This window comes from Taeniopygia guttata, chromosome 7 (genome assembly GCF_048771995.1).
Source record: "Taeniopygia guttata chromosome 7, bTaeGut7.mat, whole genome shotgun sequence".
Classification (NCBI taxonomy): Eukaryota; Metazoa; Chordata; class Aves; order Passeriformes; family Estrildidae; genus Taeniopygia; species Taeniopygia guttata.
Genome location: NC_133032.1, coordinates 3,064,732 through 3,091,179, shown reverse-complemented (window position 1 = coordinate 3,091,179; position 26,448 = coordinate 3,064,732). Strand labels below are relative to the sequence as shown.

General features: G+C 49.4%; 1 protein-coding gene across 2 annotated transcripts; it reads left to right on the top strand.

Annotated features, from left to right (window-relative positions):
• The first annotated feature begins 1,175 nt into the window (after positions 1-1,175).
• Positions 1,176-26,016, top strand: COL6A2 (collagen type VI alpha 2 chain). Of its 2 annotated transcripts, none has more exons than XM_030277022.4 (28): positions 1,176-1,422; positions 4,959-5,095; positions 6,532-7,130; positions 7,601-7,621; positions 8,271-8,336; positions 8,745-8,798; positions 8,880-8,924; positions 9,109-9,135; positions 9,455-9,481; positions 9,583-9,627; positions 10,946-10,999; positions 11,405-11,467; positions 11,733-11,795; positions 12,270-12,359; positions 13,150-13,212; positions 13,579-13,641; positions 13,766-13,828; positions 14,285-14,347; positions 14,778-14,828; positions 15,177-15,212; positions 15,585-15,647; positions 15,885-15,947; positions 16,143-16,178; positions 16,400-16,445; positions 16,570-16,722; positions 16,893-17,345; positions 17,624-17,662; positions 20,317-21,594. In XM_030277022.4, the coding sequence occupies exons 2-28, from the start codon at positions 4,987-4,989 to the stop codon at positions 20,610-20,612; spliced, it is 2,751 nt and encodes a 916-aa protein (XP_030132882.3). In that variant the 5' UTR covers positions 1,176-1,422; positions 4,959-4,986; the 3' UTR covers positions 20,613-21,594. The 2 variants fall into 2 exon arrangements, with proteins under 2 accessions (XP_030132882.3, XP_030132881.4); XM_030277021.4 differs by lacking the exon at positions 20,317-21,594 and adding an exon at positions 24,638-26,016 and having other exon boundaries at positions 1,180-1,422.
• Positions 26,017-26,448: the final 432 nt, after the last annotated feature.

Genomic DNA, 26,448 nt, shown 5'->3' with positions numbered 1-26,448 from the left:
AAAGTTAAACATAGGTCCTTTGCTCAAGAAACTGCAGAGAAAAGACTTGCCAGTCTGGGAGGGGGAAGAGAAGATGTGGAGGTGTGGGTCTGTGGTCCGCTCCTCTCCAAAGTCTGGGCACTCACCAGCACTGCAAGGGACAGATGTGCTGTTCAGCTGTTTGTGATAAGGCTTCTTGCTGGAGAAACAGTTTCTGCAGGGGCAGGTTCACCTAGAAACAGCTGCATTGAATGGATTAGAAGCAGCATTGACAGGTACCTATGGACATAACAGAGCTTGGACACAGCAGAAACAGGAAAAGCAGGGCCTGGAATGTGACATATTCACTGGATCACTGGGAGGTGGATGGTTTGCTCAGACGTCTCAGGTGCTGTCTGGTAAATCACCGTCAGCAAAAGCTGGACCCATTCTCTCCACTAAAGATGCTCCAGAAGAAAAGGGACCAACCCATTCAGAGCTTCAGGAGAGTCCCTGGAAAGCAACAGCCTCACAAAATCCTTCTTTTGCTCTTCAAAACAAAGTTATAGCTCACGGAACAAGAGGCTGTGTTCCTGAAAGTCATTACTGTTCTCCACATTTTTTGTTCAGACATTTGCTCCTATTTTTCATTTAGCAGAGCTAAAAATACCTTGTGAATTTAAAAGTAATTAAAAAAAAAAAACAACTACAACAACAAAGTCCTTGAGCTCAAGGAGTGTCTGGGCAATGCTTTTGGGCACATGGTGTGATTTTTGGTACTGTTCTGTGTAGGGCCAGATGCTGGACTCAATGATCCTTGTGAGCCCCTTCCTACTCAGAATACTCCCTGACTCCGTGATTCTATAAACCCAAATCCAGAAATTAATTAATAGAAACCAGTAATACTCAGTCTTGGTTGGCTCTGAGGAAGACTTGCATATTTGCAAGGGCAATGACTCCGTGATTCTGTGCAAGCTGCTCTTTTTCGGAATGTTCTTGTTTTCATTTGTTCCACTCAGGACACGTTACTAGGATGGAGGAGGAGCAGGACAGTAGGGAGCGAAGAAAGAGAAAGACTATTTGATGGTATAAATAAAGATGTGGGACATCAATGCCAACCCCAAAAAGGGGCCTCTCGACCCAGCCCACCCCTTGCCGCGTGGAGCGGAGGGGAGGGGACCCTGCCAGGTCTCGGTAGACCCACAGTGACTCTCCGTGGATGTTGGGAGTTACTGCGGAGGAGGAACTCGGAGGGCAGCTCCAGAGGGCCGGGGAATAGCGGGGCTGGGCTGGAGCCGCCTCCGCCGCCCCTCGCAGTCCCTCAGGCCGCACATCGCAGCGCCCGAGCCGGAGCCGCCCTCCCGCCGGCGGCGCGGAGCCTCCCTGATCCTGCCGCCCCACAGAGCCTTTTCCTTACGCTGCACAGGGACCTGGCGACCAAGTTTTGATGACCTAGTTTTGCAGGTAGGCAGACTTTTTCACTCCGAGTACGGGGGTTCTGTGGCTACTTACTGACAGAGCTCCAGATGGGAATAACAGAAGTCCCTCTGAAATTTCAGCTGCTGCTCACCGGCTTTCCAGCAAGGTGCTTATTTCGCATTGAGACAGTACCTGCTATAAGACAATATAAATTTTTCCTTTACTTTCAGCTCTTGGCTAGTTTGGGTGTTTTTTCTAAGGTTTTCGGTTTTTTGGTTTTTGTTGTTTTTTGGGTTTTTTTTAATTCCCAGGTGTAAGTATGTGGACCAGAAACTGCCAGGGCCACAGGTCTAGAAAATGCCTCAGTTGAAGGGGGTGGATTACTTCAGCAGCTACAGTGAAGTGATAGCAGCAAGGCAGAGAGCTCCTCTGCTGTGTGATTTCCCCTTGAGTTTTGGGATTTCGGAAAATATGATTTAGATTCACCGGTGGCCTCTGTCTCCTATTTATGCTGAATTACATCAGCACAAGCTCCTCTGTTTTGGGAAGTGGCAGCACATTTAGGAACGCCTGGGAATTCGTTGCACTTGGTGGCAGTGGTTTGCTCCTCTCAGCCTTCCTGCAGACCAAACTTTCCCCGGATAATTATATTGGGAGACTTGGAGAATATCTGGAGTCTCTGTAGCTGAAACCTCTTCCCTAGGTGCTCTGCCAAGGGATGAAAATTACAAGGCAAGTTTGCTAGTGGCTGCAACCAGTGCTGAAATTCCCTCCTCATGCAGCGTGCAAACCACAGGCATACAAACAGGAAGGAAGAGGAGGTGTATTTTCAAGAGTTTTGTTCCAAATGGGACACGTTTTTCTTTTCTAGTTTCATTTATCAAACATATGAGTGGAGAAAATGATGCATGCACAAGTGAGTGACACCACAGGCATTGCATGCTGGGCATGGCTATGGAAAATGCTGGGACTGAGCAGCAGGAAGACGTCAAACTTTATTCTGCATATTTTAGCACAGCCAGCATAACTCTACTTCCTTGAGGGGAATGCAACTTTTGTGGCTTTAAATTTATGTGGCTTTAGATAAGTTCCTTGAAGGCAGTGTTAGCTTAGAGAGCAGCACATCTCGATTTTTGCGAATTTGGGGAACAGTTTGGTCAGTTACAATGGCTGTTCTGGTATTGGAGGAGACATACACAGTGCACCAGGGGGAACTTCAGGAATATCAATGTGTAGGATAAAGCAGACCATGGCTCTGCCTGGCCATGTGCATGAGGTGTCATTTCCATTGCACTGGGATCTGCTCAAAGTAATAATTGGGATTTGCTCTAAGATGTGAGAGCACAAATAACCAGATATAATTTGCACATTTGAGCCACTGCAAGTAAATTGTTTGTCGTAATATCACTTTTGGTTCAGTTACTCGTGCTAGGAAGAGGATCAAGCAGAGAACTTGGGTCCTCCTGCAAGGCCACTCTTTTGCAGGGCTCTGTCTAGATAAATCCATATATTTTTCAGTTATGTGTGTAACAGCCAGGTCACATGGGATTGCCGTGTGGGAACAGCAAAGACTGCATTTTTCTGTGCCTGAGGTAGGAGCACAGACCCTCATTCAGGGAGAATGGTGCAAAACATGCCCTCAAAATTTTTTTCAGAGGATCCACTGCTTGAGATTCCCTATTGTTTTTCCCTTGTGTGCATCTCATGGCAAAAGAGGTGATACACTCAAAAATACAAATACTGAGAGAAGGCCTCATAGGAACAAAGGTCCTGCTCTGGCAGAAAGAAAAGTCAAGGAAGAACAAGATGGGCAGACCCAAGTGTCCTGGCATTATGACTCAGCTCCCAGTTTGCTCTTTGCATTAGCTTTTTTAACTGTTTATGTTCAAAAATTGCATTCCACAGATGGAAAACAGTTAGTCTGAAATACTGTTGAAATCTGAGGTTTCTATCTCAGCATCTGAGTCCCCACTCAAGCAGGTGGGACTTTAAGCCAAATACCAAATATTACGGGGTTTGCAAGAGCATCACAACAGGTGGTGGTTCTCTGAGGATGACAAAACGGGCAGCATCACCCACCCCTGCCTTGGACACTCCTGAGGTGGCTACTGGAGCTCTCAACACCATGTATCCAGGGGGGGTTAATACCTGGTGGGGTGCCGGGAGAGCTGGAGACTAACGTAGCTCAGGGTTCAGAGTGGGATAGAAGAGATGGTGCAAGACGACCCCAGGGAAGTGAGTTGTGAAAACTCGTCACTTTCCTAATTGTTGTTCTGCCGATTGAGAGTCCAAGGTTGTGGTGCTTCACTGAGCCAGTCCCAGGCCCCAGGGGCTGTGGGCAGGAGCCGTCCTGTGCCAGAGCTGGCCCTGGTTATCCGTGCAGGCCAACTGCTCTTCTCTACAGTGCCTTCCCACCCACATACACAGAGGGAAAGAAGGAGGGAGAGAGGGAGGTGGTTAAACTCAGCATACAATGATGAGTCTGACATTTAGCCAAAGCCCTCAGTGCTCCCAGACTCTCCAAAAGTCAATGTCTCCATCTTCCTCAGCTAAAGGCTGGCTCTAAAATGGTGCTTCCTGAAGGCTCAAAGCTATTGTGTGCTACAAAAGATCAGGATCTCCTGTAGCCCTGTTTTGTGAAGGGTAAACAAAACAAGGAAAGTCTGCAGTAGGCTTAGAGGGGTGAAATCTTGATCTTAACTAAAACACCCATTTAGCAGAAAGTGTTTTATCCTTACCATACCACTTTTATTCTCTGCAACACAATGGAATTTTAGCCACACTGACTTGTGCAGGGACGTCACAGAATGGTTTGGGTTGGAAGGGACCTGAAATACCATCCCATCCCACTCCCTGCCATGGGCAGGGGCACCTTCCACTAGACCAGGTTTCCCCAAGCCCCATCCAATCTGGTCTTGAACACTTTCAGGGATGGGGCAGCCATAGCGTCTCTTGACAACCTGTGCCAGGGCCTCCCCACCCTCACAGGGAACAATTTCTTCCCAATACCCAAAACAAACAAACAAACAAAAAACCCCAAAACCATTCAAGAAAGAAGCTGTCTTTTTGTACTGGATTCAGGTCTTTTTTTCATGACAGACATCCCACATGCCCCTTTTTGGTTAGTGTTGAGTTGGCTACCATGCAGAGAAGCATCTCTGGGCCACAACAGGGTTGTGTTGGTTGGTTCTGGGGTCCTCTAGACACAAAGGTGAGCATCTCCCCTTCCTTCATACTCCATGATGGTGACAAGTGTTGCTTAAATGTTGCCTGAGAATATCCTTTCAAATCCCATGTACCTTTGAACACTTCCATACATTCCTAAGAACTTTTCAGGACAGATCTCTAAGTCTTCTGCTTTAAGCTGTCATAACCTTACATGAAATAAACTCCCACATGCAGCTGGGTCTTGGAGGTGTGGTGATGGGTTGAGCACTGAAGATGTGCATTTCTTCAAGAGGTTTTTTATTTGTCCTTTCATTCTGTGGGTTTACAGGGAGCACTGGCTGGCTTTGTGTCATGTCAGCAGAGTCAGGAGATTGTGCATCATGTTTAACATACAACTTGTGTTTTCCCACAAGCATCTGAATATCCTGAGGGGCCGCTGAGATGTTTGGACAAGCCTTGTTTTCCACTCTCCTTTGTGTGGCTCTAGTTCCTCTCTCCGTCGCTCAGCTTGATGTGGATGTTGGAGGTGTCAGTCCTACCTCCTGTGCAGGTATTAACCAAATAATTTGGGTCACCTTTGTGGGCAGCAATTTTAACAAAAACAATGCTCAGTTGTAGAACTGGCTTGCCAGGAACTGACACTGGGACATTCCACCTCCCCTGGCCCTTAGCACTCCTGTGTTAACAATCCATCCTCCACCCAAAATCACGTTTCCAGGTTTGCTTTGGTGTGCAGAGAGCTAGAGATGGAAGAGCTGGGGTCTGCCAGTGGTGGTCTCTCCCAGCAGGTGCAGTAACAAACACCAGTCAGTCTCCAGCAGTCAGCTCTCTATATGAGACCAGATAATTGTTCACTTTAAATCTGGTGATTTCCTCACTTTTCAGTTACACTGCAGAGGTGATTTACAGGTCCAGTCTGACTCTTACCAAAAAAAGCAAGATTTTCCAGATTGATTTATTACTGAGCAGTGCTGGATTACTGGCTGGACTTTGTCGAAGACCACCCTAGGTTGCGGGGTGGCTTCGTGTGTTGGAAAAGCTTCTCCTCCAAGCAGTGCTTCCAAAGAAAGGCTCAGCAGTCTCTTGTTGTTTGGTCTCATGGTTGTTTATTGAAAGTTATCTAAAAGATTGTCTTCTCTGGCTACTGTGGTTTGCTCAGCAGCTCAGGCAGAGGCACACACACCCTGACACCCTCACTGTCTGCTGTCTTCTTCTTCTCTCCCCCGCCCAGGGCTGCTGCTGTCTTTTATATGGTACATTACGTGTTACATGGGTACAGTTTTTCCCCAATGCCTATTACCTATATTAAATGGTGCTTTTCTATCTTTTATATGGTACATTATGTGTTACGTGTTTACAGTTTTTCCCCAGTGCCTATTACCTATATTAAATGATGCTTTTCTATTCTAAACCAATCTGTGAGTGCCAACATCACCAACAACATGGAGGTAAGGAGGAAGAAAGAGGAAGGACAGGACTGGCCAAAATCCCTCCATCTTAAAACCTCTGACCCCCATGTACAAAACTAAAACCCCCCTGTACAAGCATTAAAAAATTCTTCTCTGTACTTTGTAACTACTTCTACTATAATATCTAAACTTTTGTGACTTCTTGTTCTCCTGCAAGGCTGGTAAATTGTTCCATGGTTCAAACCCAAAATCACAGCTGTTTCCAGCTGCCTGCCAGGGTCTCAAATACTTCTGACCTGGGCTTGGAACCTCCAAAAATGTCTGAGGGACATTTTGAGTTCCAACAGGACTTGATAATCTTAGAGGTCTTTTCCAACATTAATTATTCTGTGATTCTATAGCAGATCTTAGAAATCCTGGTCACTGGGGAACCATCTGGCCCAAACACAAGTGTCACTTCTAGAGCTAGGTGGGACTTGTGCTTTTCCTGGCATCACACTTGGTCCAGGTGTCTGCGGGATAGCAAAGGGGGTGCATGAAGTGCTCTGACATGGTCTGAATAAATGTCCCCATGCAGAAAAAAGGAACTGCCCCATCAATGTCTACTTCATCATTGACACCTCAGAGAGCGTGGCTCTGCAGACTGTGCCCATCCAGAGCCTCGTGGACCAAATAAAGCGGTTCATCCCCATGTTCATCGATAAACTGGAGAGCGAGCTCTACCAGAACCAAGTCTACATCACCTGGCAGTTTGGTGGGCTCCATTACTCAGACGTGGTAGAAATTTACAGCCCTTTGACAAGCAGCAAAGACATTTACCTGCCCAGGCTGTCTGCCATCAATTACCTGGGCCGGGGCACCTTCACAGACTGTGCAATCTCCAATATGACCCAGCAGATCCAGACCCAGATGGCCAATGGCGTCAACTTCGCGGTGGTCATCACCGATGGCCATGTGACAGGCAGCCCCTGTGGGGGGATGAAGATGCAAGCCGAGAGGGCACGAGACATGGGCATCAAGCTATTTGCGGTGGCCCCCAGTGAGAAGGTGTATGAGCAGGGTCTGAGGGAGATAGCCAACCTGCCACACGAGCTGTACCGCAACAACTACGCCATCACCCAGAGGGACACCCTGGAGATCGATGTCAACACCATCGACAGGATCATCCAGGCTATGGTAGGTGCAAGGAGGGGAACAGGGGGCACAAGAGGAGCAGTTCACAGATGGGAGATGCTTTCCCTTCTATTGGCTTTTGGGGATAACCTCTAGTAGGGAAAGTGGAGCCTTTTTCTGGTACTTAGCCAGGACGCCTTGGTTTGTGTCTCTGTTTCCCAGCATGTCTGGGCAGGCAGACACTAGTCCTTGCTCTTGCTGAAGACCAGGACATACCCCAGCCTGCTCCCCATCCAGGAGCATGTGGAAGAGCGTGCCACACCGAGACATGTGTTCACCATCAGCTTGGTCTTTGAGACTCCAGCTGTGAGGTGCTGTTAATCAGGGGATCTCCAGAGGGCATCTTTACAGCCAGGGGACCTTTAGCACCTCCTCTTCCTTACCAGCACACTCCCCTCCGAGGCTGAGCTGCTGTCTCCCCGTGGGACTGAGCAACTTAACTAATCTTCTTCTTCCTGTTCTCTCCTTTGCAGAAACACGAAGCCTATGGCGAGGTGAGTGAGCAGCATCTCTATGCCTTTGCCACATGATAGGTTTAATTTGCCCCAGTTAGAGTAGACCAGCTCACACCCCAGAACAGAATGGACCTGCATGTGATGGGTCCCTGCCCACCTGTGGATCAGGACAGAGTCTAGGGACATATTCCCTTATCCAGGGGTTGTAATGGCACACTGGACTCACTCCCTGCCTCCCCCTCACCTGAAGTGGGTTCTGGTCTATGGAATAGACTAATTTCCTCACTTTGGAGGCACATTACGTAAGTGCTGCCCCTGCTGAAGCTCTGCCCTGCTGGTACCACAGGGGCAGGGTTTGGCACACACAGGGTGTGCAGGGGATGCTCCAAAGAACATGCCAGTCCCATGACAATGGCAGATGAACAAGCCCTCACCACCTCTAACACTTGGCAGTCTTGTTCTTCCAGTCTGGGCCCAGAGCCAAGCTATAATGACATGCTCATGTCAACTTTCCACTCTTAATTTACGGGCATCACTTCTTTGTGTCCTTGTTGCTGCTTCATCCCTGACCAAATTGATTTTAGCCCTGAGTTGATGGGGAGAGGCATGTAGAGAGCTGTGGGTGAAGAGCTGAGCTGAGTTTGGGATGCACACTGTCAGGACCTCAGTTTAATTTCTTGTATTTCAGTGCTACAAGATGAGCTGCCTGGAGATTGCAGGGCCACCTGGTCCCAAGGGATACCGAGGGCAAAAGGTAAGTCGCTCTTATCTGTGGAAAGGCATTAATGCCCCTGCCTGCCAAAACAACTGCAGCATGCCCTAGACCTCACCTCACCTCAGCTGCCTTCTCAGGTAGCACCCAGGTGGGAAATACCCCCCAGCACCTGTCTTGGTCCTGGGAGACACAGCCAGCACTGGTGTGCCCATGTCTGTGCCGAGGCTGATGCACTGCCAGCCATGCAGAGAAACAGTGGAGCACCTGAGGACACCAGGATTGAGGCAGCAGTTGTTGCTGAGTTCCCCACTCTCAGAGCAGAGCTCTCACATGCACAAGGGTGTCCCACTCTCCTGCTCCAGCTCTGTGTGCTCTGGTCTCCTAGAAACTGCCATTTTCTCAGTCAGCATCAAGCCTGGACTTATGCTGGGTTTTTCCTTTCCTTAGGGTGCAAAAGGGAACATGGGTGAGCCAGGTTCCCCAGGGCTGAAGGGACGACAGGTGAGTTGTGCAAAATCCTCCCCTCGGTTTGTTATATCTCTGATGACCTCAAGCTAACTCTCCTTGCCTTCCTCCCCGAAGGGCGACCCAGGTATTGAAGGTCCGATCGGATACCCTGGTCCCAAGGTAAGAATTGCATAGCTGATGGCTGAGCTCTCTGCATTCCCTGATTTTTGGTGAAGCAAGGGGACCTTTGCTTCCCTCCCACACCTGCCCATTTCCCATCCCAGACCCCTGCTGATTTCCCCCAGCTCCTGCTGATTGCCCAGGCACTAACACAGGGATTTTTTTTTTTTTTTTTTGTCCCCAGGGTGTCCCAGGGCTGAAAGGAGAGAAGGTGAGAAAGAAGAGACGGAATGGCTGGCTGACACTTGGCAGGGACCACGCTCCTTTCTGATGCACAGAGGAGAGATTAGCTATGATGGGGAAGGATAGCAACCCTATTAACGTGTAATTGTGGACCTGGGGAGGGATTTCCAAGGGCATTGCAAAGCCTGTCTCCTCCTTCAGGGTTTGATTCACGGTCTGGTGAAGCGGGAATGGGTTTAGGATGTAAATGGAGGGTGAGAGGCAGGTGGTGGGGAAAGGGACCAAAGTGGGAGGGCAGGGTGGTGGGGGATGCAGGCAGTGTCTGACTTCCTGTCCTCTTCTTCCAGGGAGAAATTGGATCTGACGGACGGAGGGTAAGAAAGAACATTTTCTAACTTGCATGCATTTCCAGCTCCCAAACCCTTGGATTGTGTGTTAACAGATCCCTCTTCTCTTTTTTTCCCCATGATCCAAGGGTGCCCCTGGCTTGGCAGGAAGGAATGGCACAGATGGACAGAAGGTAACTGGGAGCACTGGGAGCACCCCGTAATGTTGCTGCTGCTGTTGCATTTCTTTACTCCCTCTCATCCCCACAGGTTGTTTAGTTTATTCTCTCCCACATGCTGGCTTTCTGTTCCAACTGAAGTTCCTGTGAACTTATCTGTACATTATTCTGCATGTCTTGTACAAATGTGTGAAGTAATTCAGGTCACAGGAATGAATCTCAGATTATGCTGTGTTGGGAGGGACCCACAAAGATCAAGTCCAGTTCGCACAGGACACCCAACAATCCCTCCCTGTGCCTGAGAGGGTTGTCCAAACTCTCCTGGAGTTGTGGCAGGACTGGGGCTGTGATCACTTCCCTGGGGAGCCTGTCCAGTGCCACACCACCCTCTGAGAGAAGAACATTTTCCTAATATCCAGCCTAAATCCCCCACACAACTCCATGCCATTAGCTACCGTCCCTCGGTCAGCAAGCTTTCTGCAGGACCTGGATGTGTGACCCAGTCTGTGCTCCTGCTGAGAAGGTGATAAAGCCAGATAATTTGGGTGTAGATAACTTACTCCGGGTGTTAGTGAGTCCTACAGGATATGGACACAGAAAGCTTCATGGAAATTTGATTTTCAGGGCAGTTTGTCACTTCATCTCTAAACCACAGCTTGTATTTAGCATTTAAGCCCTAAATTCAAATTCAAAGGCCTCACAGCAAAGTCCCTGGTTTGTCCACTAGCCAGCACACCCTGGCTTTGCACAGTCCCCTCTACCCAGCCCCCAGTGTATCTGTGGGTAAGAACAGTTCTTCCCACTCCTCAAGTGCTGCTGAAGACCTAAAACATTCTTCAATCCTCCCCACTCTAAAACACTAAAGCCCTTCAGCTCCCCCCAGCCTCTGTCCCAGAGCTGTCTCAGCACACTTAGCACTGCACTATCTCAGTGACAGAGCTATTTTGGGACACAGAGCAAGGCATTCCCTTCTCTCATGGCGTCTGTCAGGCAGAGTGGTTGCCTCACACCTGAGCTGCTCTGATGGGGAGAAGCATGAGAGAGGACCAGCACAACCCTGAACATGAATGACCACCAAGTTCAGCCTCAAGGGACATTCCCACCTCTCAGGGTACACTCATGGGATGAACCTGCCTGATTTCCTTTACTCTGCTTTCTTCCTCTCCACTTTTCTCCTCGTTTAAGGGATACATTTGCTATTTGTTCTCTAGCTGTTGACAGATAAGGTCAACAGATGACGCTAACATCATTAACTGTCAGCAAGAAAAGCTGTGTTTTCCCTTTAGCCGCCTATAACTTCTCAGTCTTTTCCTTTTGAATGTAATCTCTCCAGGGCAGGCTGGGGAGAATTGGACCACCAGGATGCAAGGGTGACCCTGGTGACAAGGTAGGAATGCTTTACTCTTTCACTAGCACATCAGCTGTGTAGGTGCTGAGTGAGGTACACAGGTATAAAGATGGCCAGCAGAAGGCTACTGACCCATTTTCCTACTGGCTGTATAATCCAATCACAGACCTGGGATCCCTGGAATGAGGACCACAGTTTGATTTTTCTGTGCCTCCTTTCTGTGGATAAGCAAGCTGGGAGCCCCCAGTGTTCCTTCCTTCCACACAGGGAGGAGGAATTGCCCCTTTCATCAACATTAGCAACAAGCAGAAATTACTTTAGCCTCTAGAGTAACTTTCTAAGCACTGGCTTAGAAATGTTATTTAATTAGAAAGTTTTATTTTATTTATTCTGCATGGAAGTCTTCCCAATGTGAAATGTGTTCTTTGTCATTTCCCTCCCCAGGGCCCTGATGGCTACCCAGGAGATGCAGGAGACCAAGGAGAAAGAGGAGATGCAGGCATAAAGGTACAAGTACTCTGGACAGACAGCAGGGTATGAGCAGAGGCAGTCAGTGGGGACAGCTAAACACCATTTCCCATATTTTTATATATATATATATATATATCCTAAATCCTTTACTGCTTACGGAGCTCATAGGCCTTGGTGTCTGGATCTCATTACCAGGCACAAGAGTTGAGGGAAGGGCCTTGCTGGCCTTGCTCCTTGGGCTACTTGTAGTACAATGTGCTGATGAGGCAGGCAATGACCATTGGCTCTCTGGCTGTTTCAGGGGGATCCTGGCCGGCCTGGTCGCAGTGGACCCCTGGGACCCCCAGGAGAAAAAGGAAGCCCGGTAGGTTCATGCTGCATTCAAATTTCTCCAGGGTTTTACTGTGGTCTGTTCAAAAAAATCACAGAATGGTTTGGGCTGCAAGGGACATTAAAGCTCATCAAGTTCCACCCCCTGCCATGAACAAGGACGCCTCCCACTAGACCAGGTTGCTCCAAGCCCTGTCCAGCCTGGCCTAGAACACTTCAGGGAGGGATGGGGCAGCCACAGCCCCATGGCTTTGGGCAGGACTGGATGGTTGCTGTAAGGAACAGTCGATGAACCTGTTGTCAGCTGATGGAGGGATGGTGACACAGGATCACTCTGCTCCAAGGCTGCAGCCCCGGCTCATGGCAGTGCCATGTGGTCATGCCATGTGTGTGGAAGCAGAACCTGAATGCTCATACACATTTCTGCTCAAGGAGGACTGCTTGACACAGGATAAAAATGTGTGTACACACCTTGACCTCTCTTCCAACAAACTTTTTCTTCTCCAAGGGACTTCCAGGCAACCCTGGAGCTCAAGGGCCTGCTGGAACCAAGGGAAGGAAAGGTGAAGTGGGACCTTCTGGACCCAAAGGAGAGGCTGTAAGTGGCTGAATAGATCCTTGGACATTGTGCACACTGCAAGAACCTGAGGCAGTTTGATGGATGAGTGCTGAGAAACTCCCCTGTCCTGCTTTGTGCATCCCAAAAGATGTGCAGATGATGATCTCTTTGTCTCTCCCATCCTCACAGAGCAGAACACCCATAATCCTAAGCCTGATGTTAACCATTCACCTTAGAGAAACATCCTGTGTTCCCTCATAACCACACAGCCCTGGCCTCTGTGGATGCTCAGGGACACTTTGGTTGTACTCTGGCAAGTTCTCCAAAACTCTGGCTCGTTGCAGGAGCTCAGAGTCAGGATCTGGTGGTCATAATGGCAAAGCTCTGTGAAAAGGGCAGTGTCACATATCAGTGGTGCCACAAAGCCCAAGTTAATATGATGGGGCACTGCAAATTCTGGGGAGTGGGTTGGAGAGGATGATCCCTGGCACACCTGCACCAGCACCAAGGGGCTAGAACCCAGCCAGCCTGTCTCCTTGTGCAAGATCCAGTGGGGAAAGCAATACTGGATGAGCTGCAAGTAATCATAGTCTTTAACCCTGAGGGAATGAACCAGGCATGTTTGTGGTCACTGTGGTGAAACAATCTGGCTGTTGCTTCCCAAAGGGAAGCATGGGCAGCCCTGCTCCCCTGCTGCTGGGAACACACTTGTTTATGGGGCAGGTGTACATCTCCTGGGCCCAGAGGGAGGAGGGAGGGCAGCCAGGGGTCACTGCCCAGGTGACATCCATCCTCTCACCCCATTTATGTGACTTCTGTCTCTGCCAAGGGGCGACGTGGAGATCCAGGGACGAAAGGCAGCAAAGGCTCTCCTGGAGGCATAGGAGAAAGGGTGAGTGAAGCAGCTGCCCAGATTATTGCAAATAAACCCCAAATGTATAGGACTGGAGTGTGTGTGATGTGCTACAGCCCAGCCATGAAGTGTCCATGCAGCACCAGAGCTGGGAATGCAGATCCCACTGTGCTGTGTTCCCACTGTGCCACTGGCACCAGGTACAGTCTCCTCCAGGGTTTGGTCCAGAGAAAGGATGAAGGGCAGCAAACCTCAAGGTTGAGAGACACGTTCAGAGGACACACTGCCCTGACACTGTTTCAAACTAAGAAACACAAAGTTTGAGAAGGACTTCGTGGAGCACTGCCATGCACACAGATAGCACTGGAGACATCCCTGACCAGGAATATCTTTCCCTTCTCACAGGGAGATCCTGGTCCAGAGGGTACTCGTGGTCTGCCCGGTGAGGTTGGAAACAAAGGTGCCAGGGTAAGCATGGAGCAAGGCTTGGTGGCAGTCAGGAGGAAGGCGGAGCCCTGGTGCCATCCAGGACAGCTTGCCTGGCTTTCCTCCTCATGTGCTGTGTGTTCTTGTCTTTTTCTTTGATGTGCAGGGAGAACAAGGACTAGCAGGACCCCGAGGCCCTTCGGGTGCGGTGGGAGAGCCAGGCAGGATAGTAAGTCACACTTGGGTGGGTGTGTGTGACAGTGCCCTCCTCTGGTGAGCACTTGCCCTGATGACACAAGCTGCCTGCACTGTCCCTCTCACGGAGAACCTACACGACCTTCTCTCAGGGAGGCTCAAAAACTGAGTGTTCCCATGACAATATGGAAGGGATCTCTGGAGTGGTTGGGTCGCTGGGGAGAGAGAAGATGGGATTCCACAAGCACCTATTTGTCCTGTGTCTGTGCTTAGTCCATCATGCCACTATGGCAGTAGTGCTGTGACATCCAGATGGCTCTATGGGACATGGGAGCCCCACTGCTGAGACAGTCACTGCCACAGTGAACTCACCAGGCAGGGAGATGGTCCTGCAGCACCATCTCGAGAGCTGGTTTCTCCAGCAGGGTCCACTGTGGGGGCAGCAGGGAACGTCCTCACTCCCTACCTTCTCCCCAAATCTGTCCTGCAGGGATCACGTGGAGACCCTGGTGACTTGGGCCCAAGAGGTGATGCTGGACCGCCAGGACCAAAGGTAAAGTTCATGAATAAACCTCTACATTTAGAAAGGCAGGTTTGTGTTCCTATTTATTTATTTATTATTAAAAAAAAAAATTAAAATGTAGTTTTCACAGCGGAAACTTGTGTGCCTCAAAAACAGAATCAGACCTGAGCCTCCCTATGGGGCAGAAATGTAGGTCTTTCTCTGACCAAGGCAGATCAGATTAAACTCCCCACTGAGCCAACTCAGGGGCATCCCTGGCACATGACATCCCCAAGACCCCGTCAAATCCTTGCTCTGCAAAGCTGTTCCCAGTGCTTCAGGGCCAGCTGCAAGAGCCTTGGCTCCTGGCGGTGTCTCACACGCAGAGAAGATGAAAATGGCTGTAACTGTTGCAGACAGAAGCAGGTCAGAAGGGCCAGGTTTGGTATCTCATTAATCTTTTGGTTTTTTTCTACCAAAGGGTGACAGAGGCAGGCCTGGCTTTAGCTACCCTGGACCCAGAGGACCTCAGGTATGTCTTCCTCATCCAGCACATGAGGAAATCTGTTTGAGTGGATGTTGCTGTTGGATCTGAGCAGACTGAGAAAACAGGAAAGGAGGAAGAAAAATGCTCAGGGTCACAGATGTGTGAAGCCTGTGTAGGCAAAAGAGGGTTCAGCCCCAGGACTGAATCTGGCCACAGTCCATCAGGTGCTCGGGACCCCAGCTCCAATCATAGTGATGGTCCCTCAAGCATCAGCCTGAAGCTACAGCCTGCTCTTCAACTTTTTGCCCCTCAATGCAATCTTTGGGTGTACTGGTGAAAAGTGTGGGGCCAGTCCTGGACAGCTGCTGATCTCTTCCTCCTCTCCTTTTGCAGGGTAGCAAGGGTGAGAAGGGGCAGCCAGGACCCAAGGTGAGTGTGCTTGTCTCTATCACCTGTGTTTTTGTACTTACTGGAATGCCAAGGAGTTGGCTCCCAGCCGCCTAGGTTAATGGCTAAGGAGCCAGCCCTGACAGCAAATGCCCTGGATGTTCCCTGCAGCTGAAGCCTGATAATATCTCCCAAGCCATCTCCTTTTGAAATCATATGAAAAATGTGTTGCAGAACTTTTTGTTGTTGTTGTTGTTAATGCCTGTATAAACACTATTTGCTGTGCTCTGAACTGGTGTTTTAGAGGATGCTGTCCCAGGCCAGGCAGGCATGTGTTTGTGATGCAGCAGAGCCTCTGCCTGAGCACATCCAGATGTGCTCCATGCCGGATCTGGTTCTCCTTCCATTGAGCAGGGAGGAAGAGGTGAGCTTGGACCAAAAGGAGTACAAGGGACCAAAGGAGAGAAGGGGGAGCCGGTGAGTAGACTCCCTGTACTACCCCAGGGTCAGTGTGTCCCGCCCACACCACTGCCATGTGTGCTGTGGATGACACTGCCGCTCTCTGCTTGGTCCCTGTCCCCAAGCTCGTACATGCTGGTGACTGTGCTTAGCAGGGCTGGGGCTGACCAGGGGGTCAGGAGTGGCCCTGAACACCAGGGCTGCATTACCAACATTGCCCAGGCAATATTTGACTCTTCTTTACTTCTTCCCCAGGGTGATCCTGGCCCAGGAGGAGAGCCTGGACAGCGTGGTCCACCTGGTGAAGCAGGCCCTGAGGTACAGCCCCATGGCAGTGTGTCTGAGCAGACGCTGTTGGAGGGGAATGAGCTTCCAGATGTGTCCACTGGCTCACAGTGGAACTTCTCCTTCCCCTTCTGCAAAAGGCCACATTTTTGATGTCTCTGACAATTAGTTCCCAGACAAAGAACTCTTGGGAAAACTGTGCCTGAAATTGCTGTGCTCTTCTTACAGGGGACCCCTGGCCCACCAGGAGATCCTGGTCTGACTGTAAGTAACCCCTGATACTCTTCCTTCTGGGGCAATTGTGGTTTTTCTGTGCACAGCCCAAGAACAAAACAGGACATCAGGTCCTGCTGCTGCCTGACAGAGGTGGCCTGTGGCTTCCCATGGGAGCCAGGGAAAGGGGGGAGAGGGCTGGCTGGGTGGGAAGAGAAAGGGGAGCCTTTGCTTTAGAGGGAAGCATTCATCCTGCATCCTTTTCCTGGCAGGACTGTGACGTGATGACCTACGTGCGAGAGACGTGCGGATGCTGTGGTGAGCTGATGTCACCTCTCCCCGGGGAAGGGGAACAGCCACATGAGGGACTGGTACAGGGGTCACCAGAAGGTTCCCAGCATCACTGACCCCTGTGTTTCCCTCCCCCTGCCCCTCTCCCCAGACTGTGAGAAGCGCTGCGGTGCCCTGGACATCATGTTTGTTATAGACAGTTCCGAGAGTATCGGCTACACCAACTTCACCCTGGAGAAGAATTTTGTCATCAATGTGGTCAGCAGGCTGGGCTCTATTGCCAAGGACCCCAAGTCACTGACAGGTCTGGACTCTGTGGGGACACAGAGGGGCATGGGGAAAAGAAAAGGGTTTTGGATCCTTTCAACTTCAATGGTTATTTTCCGTGTCTTTTCAGACCGTTGGGCAGCCCTTTGACTCTATCCACTTTTTCCCAAGGATGCAAAGCCAAGTAATGTGACACTTTTTTGGCAGGTGCCCGTGTTGGGGTGGTACAGTACAGTCATGAAGGGACTTTCGAAGCTATCAAGCTTGATGATGAGCGCATAGATTCCCTGTCGAGCTTCAAGGAAGCGGTGAAGCGCCTGGAGTGGATCGCTGGGGGCACCTGGACACCATCTGCCCTTCAATTTGCCTACAACAAGCTCATCAAGGAAAGCAGGAGAGAGAAAGCCCAAGTGTTCGCTGTGGTGATCACAGATGGGCGCTATGACCCCCGGGATGATGACAAGAACCTCGGGGCTCTTTGTGGTAGAGATGTGGTGGTCAACACCATCGGCATAGGAGACATGTTCGACCAGCCGGAGCAGAGTGAGACCCTGGTCTCCATTGCCTGCAATGAACCCCAGAGAGTCCAGAAGATGAGGCTCTTCTCAGACCTAGTGGCAGAGGAGTTCATTGACAAGATGGAAGATGTGCTCTGCCCAGGTTTGTCCCTGTCTTTGCATGGAGCTGGAGTTTTGAGACTCAGGGTTTGGGGAAGGGGGCAGAGATGTGTCCTAGTAGATTGGCCAACAGCTGAGTCATCCATAGTGGGGTCTGAACTTAGCCCTGAACTAAGAGTCCTTCCTCAGATACAGACCAACCTTTTGGGGCAGTCCTCTGGTGTTTCTTGTAAGAGATCTTGTCCTGCCACTCTGACTGTGCAGACTGTGAAAGGGGATGGCAACACATGGCTCAATTTTCCTTGTTTCTTTTGCTTCCAGATCCACAGGTCGTCTGCCCTGAGCTGCCCTGCCAGACAGGTAAACATTACAAGCAGCTTCATATCATTTGCACAGACTCTGGGGGGAGACTGCATGATGCTCAGGAGTAGGAGAGGGGGGTGCAACCCTGTTCCATTCCTTTGGAAGGCAGGAGTTTGGGAAATAGTGTTACTTTATGTGAGGAGAGGCTCCAGGGTTTCATCTCCTGCTGTCTTCCTGTCTCTGAGTTCTCAGAGGTAGATAGATACAAGTGCACTGTGAGTGCACCAGCATGGCTCATCCCTGATATTTCTCCCCATACAAATTCCTGGGAGCCACCAGATTTTGACCTCCGAACTCAAGTCAAAATCTCATTGCTAAACACCCACTCACATGACCTTTTTAGCAGAATGCTCCTTGGGAATGACAGGCAGAGCAGATATTAGGGATCAATTGGAAAATGGCAACGTAGTGGACCTAAAGCTTTGGCTTCTCTAATGCTGGCTGTATTTAATTAACAATTAACTCAGGGTGTTGTATTAAAGGAAAAGACAGTAAGGATCTCTGGTGTTCTGTGTGCTGAAGGTAGTTTTACTGCCTCACATTTTGCTTGTTAAGAGGCAGATGTGCATCCCAAATTCCTAGAGATCTTGTCTGTCTGAATCCCAGTGTCTGTTTAAATACTATAGATGAACACTGTGCTGATACACAAAGTTTATAGAGGACCACAGTTTTGCCCATTCTGCAATTTTTATCTCTTCTCTTGCCATGAATGTTTTTGTCACAGTCCCCAGCTTCAACTTATACAAACTATCAAATTTCATTTTTAAGTAAGTCCCTTTGTTTCCATGCAAAGGAAAGGAAAACTGATCCCAGGATGCTCAGAAATCCAGAGAAAAATCTGCAGTTATTCCTGTCTAAAATCTCTTGCTGGTATTTTGAGTATTTGCACATGGCCATGCCAGGGACACAGTGTGCAACCGTGATGCCGAGCTCCTCTGCTGTGTCCTCTGAGGAGCTTTGCCTGCCAATATGTGCTCAAGGAGATGACATCCCCAAGCCACACTGGTGATTGCTCAGGTGTCTTCAAAGGTTTTGGTCTTTGCAGCCTTCCCATTTCCAAGGAACACAAGCAGTGGCACACTTGTTTCTCCTGGGCTTGGGCCATCAAAGCCCTCCAAAGCAGGGCAAAGTTGTCAGTCCTTTCCTTGTAGTGCAGTTGGGTGTTCCTGTTCCTAATGCAATGTGAGAACAGTTCACTGGTGCCTGGCAGCCCTGGGAACCAGAACAGAAATGGCTTGAGGATGCATCTGAGGGGGGATTCCCTCTTTGGTGAATCCCTTAAGCTGTGCCATACACAAACCAGGCTAAGTGCGGGCAACACCTGCGCCCCAGAGAACTTAGCAGGTAGAGTGATGTGGTTGGGTAAGGTTTGCCTCGTGTCAAAGTGCCCTTTCAGCGTGGGCAAAAGTTGTTCTAGGTCTGGTAGATGAAATTTTAAGTAATAGGTTCAGGAATCTTTGGGCAAGGAGCCTCCCACCCGCCACACTGGCTGGTCTGTGCTGCGCTGCTATCATCATTTAGAAGAATGTGCAGTGGTAACACTTCCCTAGTGTCAATGGAACATGTTGGATGGGGTGGGACAAAAGGCACATGACAAGGCCTGGGGCTTCTCTGGTTCTCTCAGAACGTGCCATGAGCTCGTGCCAATTCCCATGCAGTTCCTCTGGGTGGAGACAGTGCCCTTCAGAGAGAATGTGACTGAGCCAGTGCACATCCAGTGCGTGTCTTGTGGATTGGCCAGACAGACAGGTCAGGGAGGCAGCTAAACCAGCCCCGTTCTTGGCCCTATGGCTCAGCGTGGTGGTTCTGACACTTGGAGGGGCAAATCAACTGCCCCAGCTTCAGCCTGGGTATTGCCAGCAGAGCGCAGGCAGGGACAGGTACCACATAGAGCCTGTCTTCCCCCCAGTGCTGCCTCAGGGCTTTACCTGAGATTTTCCCATTTTCAGCACGGCCCCTTGTCTCTCATCAGTTACTGCTGTGCTAACAGAACGCTGAAGGGTTGAATGCTGAGCAAACCTGAACTAACCACTTACTTCATAGAAACTGCATGACATCCTGAGAGGCTCTTGCTAACCAATGCAAAAGGCTTTGCTTTGAGCTTTGGGGTTTTATTCAAAGTTCAATTCAGCACATCCAGGTGCAGACAGAGGCTCCCAGGGTTCTGACAAGTCCAGACACCACACGGCTTTGACTGAAGTCACTGCCCTGAGGCTGAGGGCTAGGCAAGGAGGTCACATAATGTTATCCTTTAGATGTCTTTCTGCCTTACAGCATCATGTGGGCAGTTTGCACATAGCACAGTCCTAAGCTACATGATGGTTGAATCCCATCTGCAGAAGGAAGTGGGCTTTTTCCTGAGCACTGCTCCCTCTCCATGCCTATGCCGGATCAGTAGGAAGTGGGGAGTTCAGGTTCTGTGTAATTTGCTGGAGTCACTTGGTTGATGTGTGAAAGATTTCAGGGCAAATCTCATGGTTCCTTAGACACAAATGGCAGAAAGATTTAAAATCTGGCTTTGATCTTTACTTTTCTGTCCTCATTAGTTCTGTTCTTCTCTGGTGCAGTGCAAGTAGGAAAGCCAGGTAACTTTCAGAGACACAGCCATTACTAGCAAGCCCTGAAAATATTCTTTTGACGCTCACTTGCAGATGACAGGAACCCTGGGAGTGTAAACCCACTTATTTTCCACCCCATGGAAGAGGGAGTCAACATAGATTTCCCCAGCACCATACACTCGATCGCCCAGTTCCTAAACTCCACGCGGGAATCCCGGGACCCCAGCGTGTACACCCAGCTGGTGGCCACTTTGGCCTTTACTGCCGAAAAAGCCAAGTTTGCCACTGGAAATGAGCGGCAAGAGTGGATGGACTTGTTCATTGACACCTTCAAAATGGTGCACAGTGAGATTGTGGGGGACCCAGAGACTGTGCTAGGCCTGTGCTGAGACCTCTCTCCGGGGTCACGTGGAGATGGAGGCTGAGTGGAGTTGGAACTCATCGCTCCTGTATGGCAGAGGGGACAGCACAGGGGAAGATGCTTTTAGTTCAGGAGAGACAGAGGCAGTGGAATGGCTTGGTTGCACTCAGCTGGAGATAGGACACAAAGAGTAGTCCCCTCCAGCTTAGCTACCATGGTGGCTTTCCCCAGCAGTGTCAAAGAATGCTCTTGTTCTGCCTGCTGCTTTTTTGCCAAGAGCCTAATGATGCATTTTCTCCACGCCTTCCTGCATATGTCCTTGTGGACCCCCTCCAAAGCATCTTCTGCATCTTCTCTCTTGGTTACCACAGGCTCTCTCTGGATCCTGCAAGGCTTACTAAGCAAGGTGCATCCCTACTCACCACCATGTCTTTGTGGAACCCCTCATGGGCAGCTGGGGGTGTGGAGGGAAGGAGGAAGCAGGATGGGAGAGGGAGCAACCCTCCTTTTCTATTTGGAGCTCTGTCACTTGGACAGTGTTTCTCTCAGAAGCTTTGTGGGCTCTCCTGGCCTTTTTCTCTGATTGTACATTTGTGTTTCCTCTGTCATAATCCACAACATGTACTTGTCTATATACAAAAGGCAGATATTCTGTCATGTGCGGCCAAGTGGTCCAAAGCAAAACTGCTTGACTGATGTGAGTTGTTAAAAAGCAAACTTGATGCAGTAGAGCCTACTCAATTCCCACCCAGTGCTGCTTTGGCTCAGAGACCACAGAGCCACCACCTGCACTGCAGGAATGTGCGTTTAGACAAGGCCTGGTATCTCCATCCACTCAGCTGCCCCTGGTTGCACAAAGTCAGGCAGGCCCGTGCCATTCCCACCTCCAGTTTTACTGCTCTGAAGCTCTATTTAGAGGTAGTGGGATTTCGTGTACAGGAGTAGAAGCGCTTACTCTGACTGACGTGGTATTATTGCAATAAACTATACTGAGAAAATGTCATATTTAATGGGCAGAAGGGAGATGTGCTATCTTCAGGAATGTGGCTGTAATATTTCCAGGTGTAAAAAGTGGAGCCAATTGCCAAGCTCAGCCATTGTAGTTGCCCGCTTTGCACTTACTGCCATGTTCCTCTGAGGTTTCAGCACTTTTTCCTCCCAGGGACAACTTGCTCAGAGAACACTACTGCTATCAGTGCAGAATAGAGGGAAAAGAGTTCTGAGGGCTTTCCACGATATGCTCTGTGTTTTAGGTGAAAGCAAAAAGATGAGCTTCTGCCTAACTCTGGTCATAATTCACATATTCCAGATAGTCTGTGCAAAGCCAACTCCCTTTGGAGTTTGATTTTGATTTTTTGACTCCCTCTCTTTTGGTTTTTTTTTTACTGCAAAATGAGTGTGACTTAGCCTGCTGGGATGCAGGACTGAACTCAGAGTAGTTAAGCTGCTCCAGCCATGATGCCAGAGGAAAAGCTCCCACACCCCACTGATTTGAAAAGATTTCAGGGCTGGGACATTTTGCCAAACAAAGAGGGAATTAGGGAAGATTTCAGCAAAGTGGGGGTTGATTTTATTTAATTTCATCACACAGTGGCCATTTATTCCTAGCAAAACATTAGAAACAAAGTTTTTTATCTCTCAAAACCCTTCAGCTCTTTAGAGGTGAGGAGAGGGAGAAAATGTCCCTTTGCATGAGGAGTATTTGTGCATGTTCTTGTTAGAGGCAAATGGGTGAATGAGTGGTTTTTTGAGCATAATCCTAGCTAATCCCTCTGATAAAACCAGATGGACTTCATCACAGTAGCAGTTCCTTCAGTGAAGCTCTTGGGTAAAGGAAGGACAGCTGAGGAGCTGTGTAAAGGATGGTTCATGTCTTCCCAAAGACAGGAGGGACTGGGAAAGGGGGAAACCCCAAAAAGGTCTGGGATGTGAGTCCCCACCTCACTTTTCATCTCCACTGTCAACGCTGGGAAAGAATAGAGGAAATACAAGTTCATCAGGTTTTATAAGAAGCAGGAAGGTGATGTGAATGGGTGGGGTTGCCCTGCACACACTAATGGCAGAAAAATCAATGGTATTTCTGATTATTTTTGCTGCCTTTGTTAGACATCCTCAGCTGTGAGCCACAGGCATTCACGATCCACATGAAAAGGATCAATGCACCAGTTAAAAGCACAACAGGAAGATTTTAGTTGGCCTAATTCATGGTGGTGCCTTTGAGAGCTTCTCTTCCAGTTAGGATAAGAATCTTGCTGCAGAAAAGGGTGCTCAGGTCCTCAGCCTCTCAGAAATGGGAACAAGCTGCAACCAGAGCCTGACAGTGAACAGGACAAACCCAAGGCTTTGCTGCCTCACATTCCCTTGGGATAAATGTATGTAAAGGCACCTTACCAAGCACCGGAAGGCAGATTTCTTCAGCTGTGAGGGCTGAGCAGCGAGCCTGGGGAATGCTCCTATCAGATGTGCACTGCGCTCTCACTGAAGCTCCATGGAGTGATGCTGCTATCTGCTTAGCCAGGAGCTCTTCAGGCTTTCTTGTCGTCTTAAAAAACATGTGGGCAGGCCTTGGGGAAGGCTGTTAGCGCTACCCCAACACGATGCACAGCCCCTGCTCCCAGCTGCTTTCACAGACTCTCACATAGGTGTTGCACTGTGTGCTTGCAAGGGGATTCCTTCCTGCCTTTCCCCCTCCACGGCTACTCAGAGCAGGTGAGGACCAGGAGTGCAGGTGCTGCCAAGGCGAGGTGTCCTCGTGGCAGCAGTGCCTGTGTACCAGGAACTGCAGCATCAACTTGCCTTTACACAACATTTCTCACAAAAGTTTGGGCAGAGGTGAGTATGTGCCTTTCTTGCTTTAAAAGAAGGGAGATAACAAGTGAGAGGACAAAAGGAAGTGGCCTCAGGTTGCACCAGGGGAGATTTAGGTTGGATATTAAGGGAAATTTCTTCACTGAAAGGGTGGTCAGGCACTGAAACAGGCTGCCCAGGGAAACAGTGGAGTCATCATCCATGAAAATGTTCAAAAATATGATGTTCTTAGGGATATGGTTTAAAGGTTAACACAATAGTGTCGAGTTAATGGTTGGACAAGAGAATGTCAGAGGGCTTTTCTAACCATTCAGATTCTCTGACTCCCCAGTTCTGTGCTGGACCCAGGCATAGCACTGTTCAGCACTAGGGAAGCTCTTTGTCAGGCTGGATTCACTCATAGTGTGGAAATTCAATCTAACGTTACACTCCTACCCCCAAGGTTACCCCTTGTTACCAGAAATGGATGCTCAAGGTGGGGCTGCTCCAGAAGCTCCTATTTGTCAGGGATGCAACACAACATGGCCACATCTTCAGGACCTCGCCCTTTCAAGATTCAGTCTTGGACCCACAGAACTACTTCAGAGTGCTATGCTCTGCTGCCAGCTCAGGAGGAACTCAGAGGAACACTGAATGCAATGCACATAACTACAGAAAGGGGAGGAAATAATGGTCCCCATCAGCTGACTCGAAAGATAGCTACTTTCTTCTCCTTTTTGTTTTTTTCCTGAGTTTATTCACTGCATATATTCATATATTCTATATGGTTAGACTGGGCTTGGGGCAACCTGGTCTAGTGGAAGGTGTCCCTTCCCATGTCAGGGGGTTGAAACAAGATAAATCTTAAGGTTCCCTCCAACCCAAATTATTCTCAGATTCTCTGATTCTATGATTTTATGATAAGAGTAACTCTGACAGTAAACCGCTCTCTCAAAGTAACCGAGAGGTTTGCAGATGCTGCTTTCCATTAATCTCTGGATATTTCTCGCACAAATAAGAGCTGGAAATTGATGCAGGGCAGTGGGCGTAATTCTGGGACTGACATGAACAGACCTGTCAGTTCCAGAATTAACATTCATTAAATGCCCAGTAGCTGAGAGCTACATTTCAAGCTGTAAAGACAGGCTTTGGCAGTGGCATTGGGCTGGTTCTTCTTTGGACAAGGATGCACAGAGGCAACTCCAGCCCAAATTATCCTGTAGTCTTCTCATCCCCCCAGCTCCTGTCTTCTTCTTCCCCCTGCAGAGCTTGCTGTAGCCCAGTGCACCCAGCGCCCTGTTGACATCGTGTTCTTGCTGGACGGCTCGGAAAGGATTGGAGAGCAGAACTTCCAGAGTGCCCACCGCTTCGTGGAGGATGTGGCCCAGCAGCTGATGCTGGCCCGGAGCAGCAGCGACCACATGAACGCCCGGATCGCGCTGCTGCAGTACGGCAGTGAGCGGGACCAGGACGTGGTCTTCCCGCTGACCCACAACCTCACCGAGATCTCCGACGCGCTGGCACAGATCAAGTACCTGGACTCGTCCTCCAACATCGGGTCAGCCATCATCCATGCCATCAACAACATTGTGCTCAGCCCAGGCAACGGGCAGCGACTTGCCCGGCGCAACGCTGAGCTCTCCTTCGTCTTCATCACTGACGGCATCACAGGAAGCAAGAACCTGGAGGAGGCCATCAACTCCATGAAGAAGCAAGATGTCATGCCCACGGTGGTGGCTCTGGGGAGCGATGTGGACATGGATGTCCTGCTGAAGCTTGGCCTGGGGGACCGGGCCGCCATCTTCCGGGAGAAGGACTATGACAGCCTCTCCCAGCCCAGCTTCTTCGACAGGTTCATTCGGTGGATTTGTTAAAAGAAGTGCACAAGCACAATCCTTCTCTCACTCATATACACACATCTGATATTACCTGTTGTATTTTCTTCCCTCTGTATGGTTGTTAGCCCTGAAGACTTGCCCTCTAGGTCCTTCTTTCTAACCAAAATCCAGAGCTCTTTATTGATTTTCATGATGAAGAGTCATGTATCTTACATTTATGGTGCTAATTAAACCCCAGATCAAAGCAGGATACAGAGCCATATGAAGTACTTCTGTAAAGCTCTGCACACACTAAGCCATGGCTTGTGTACGTACTGTAATCCTAGGAGGGCTTATCAGAGATGCAAGAAACCTTTCCACCGTAGCAGGACCAATTAATAACTCAAATTTTCAATATCTCTCAGTGCCTCTTGCTCCGCCTTTCTGGGAACAGCAGGATGGTGTGAGAGGTTTTGCTGCCTTCCACAGTTGCCCCTTTTGGGGGGCGGGTTTATCTATCTTAAATTTTGCAAATCATCTCTAAGATCTTTATTTTCCTGTGGGCCATACCTGCCTTGATTCCTTCTGTTATTCTGCCCTTCATCAGAACCTGGTAATCTATTACTGCACGCAGAATTTCAGCTGAGAGGGGCAGCATGACTCCCAGCATCAACAAAATACTGGACAGCCACCAGAGCTGCCTTCCAGTCATCCCAGTAAGCTCAAAGCATCCATGGTACCTTCCTCCCACCAATATCTACTCAGCAATTCCCAGATTTGAACTCAAATTGTGCTGTCTGCAAAAATAAACAAACCTTTTCCAACCTATCCTGAAAAAGCCTCTTTTTTCTGTAGTTGTGGGGTTTTGAGAGCCTGGGGGGCATCCCCTGGGTTAGGGAGATACAAGGTGCTTCCCTCAAAAAGCTGTTAAGACTCCACTGGCTCCTTCCGCTGTTCCTATGTCCCTGAGGCCCTCCCTCCCTATTCCCAGATTGGCTCTCATCTTTGTACTGCCCCGAGACCAGGTTTGCCCCTGGGGCCCCTCAGCAGAGAAACGTGGAGTCTCCTGATGCGTGTGCCTTGGACTCTGAACATCTCACTGTGCAGCTGAATTAAACATCAGGGGATATTATGCAAAGGCCCTTTTTGCTTCCTTACCATGGACTTCACTTGCAGCAATTCAGGCTGAAACAGTGGGGATTTTAAAAATTGTTTTTAGTGAGCAGCTGATTCTTCTGGTTTCAAGTTGGTAAATCCAGA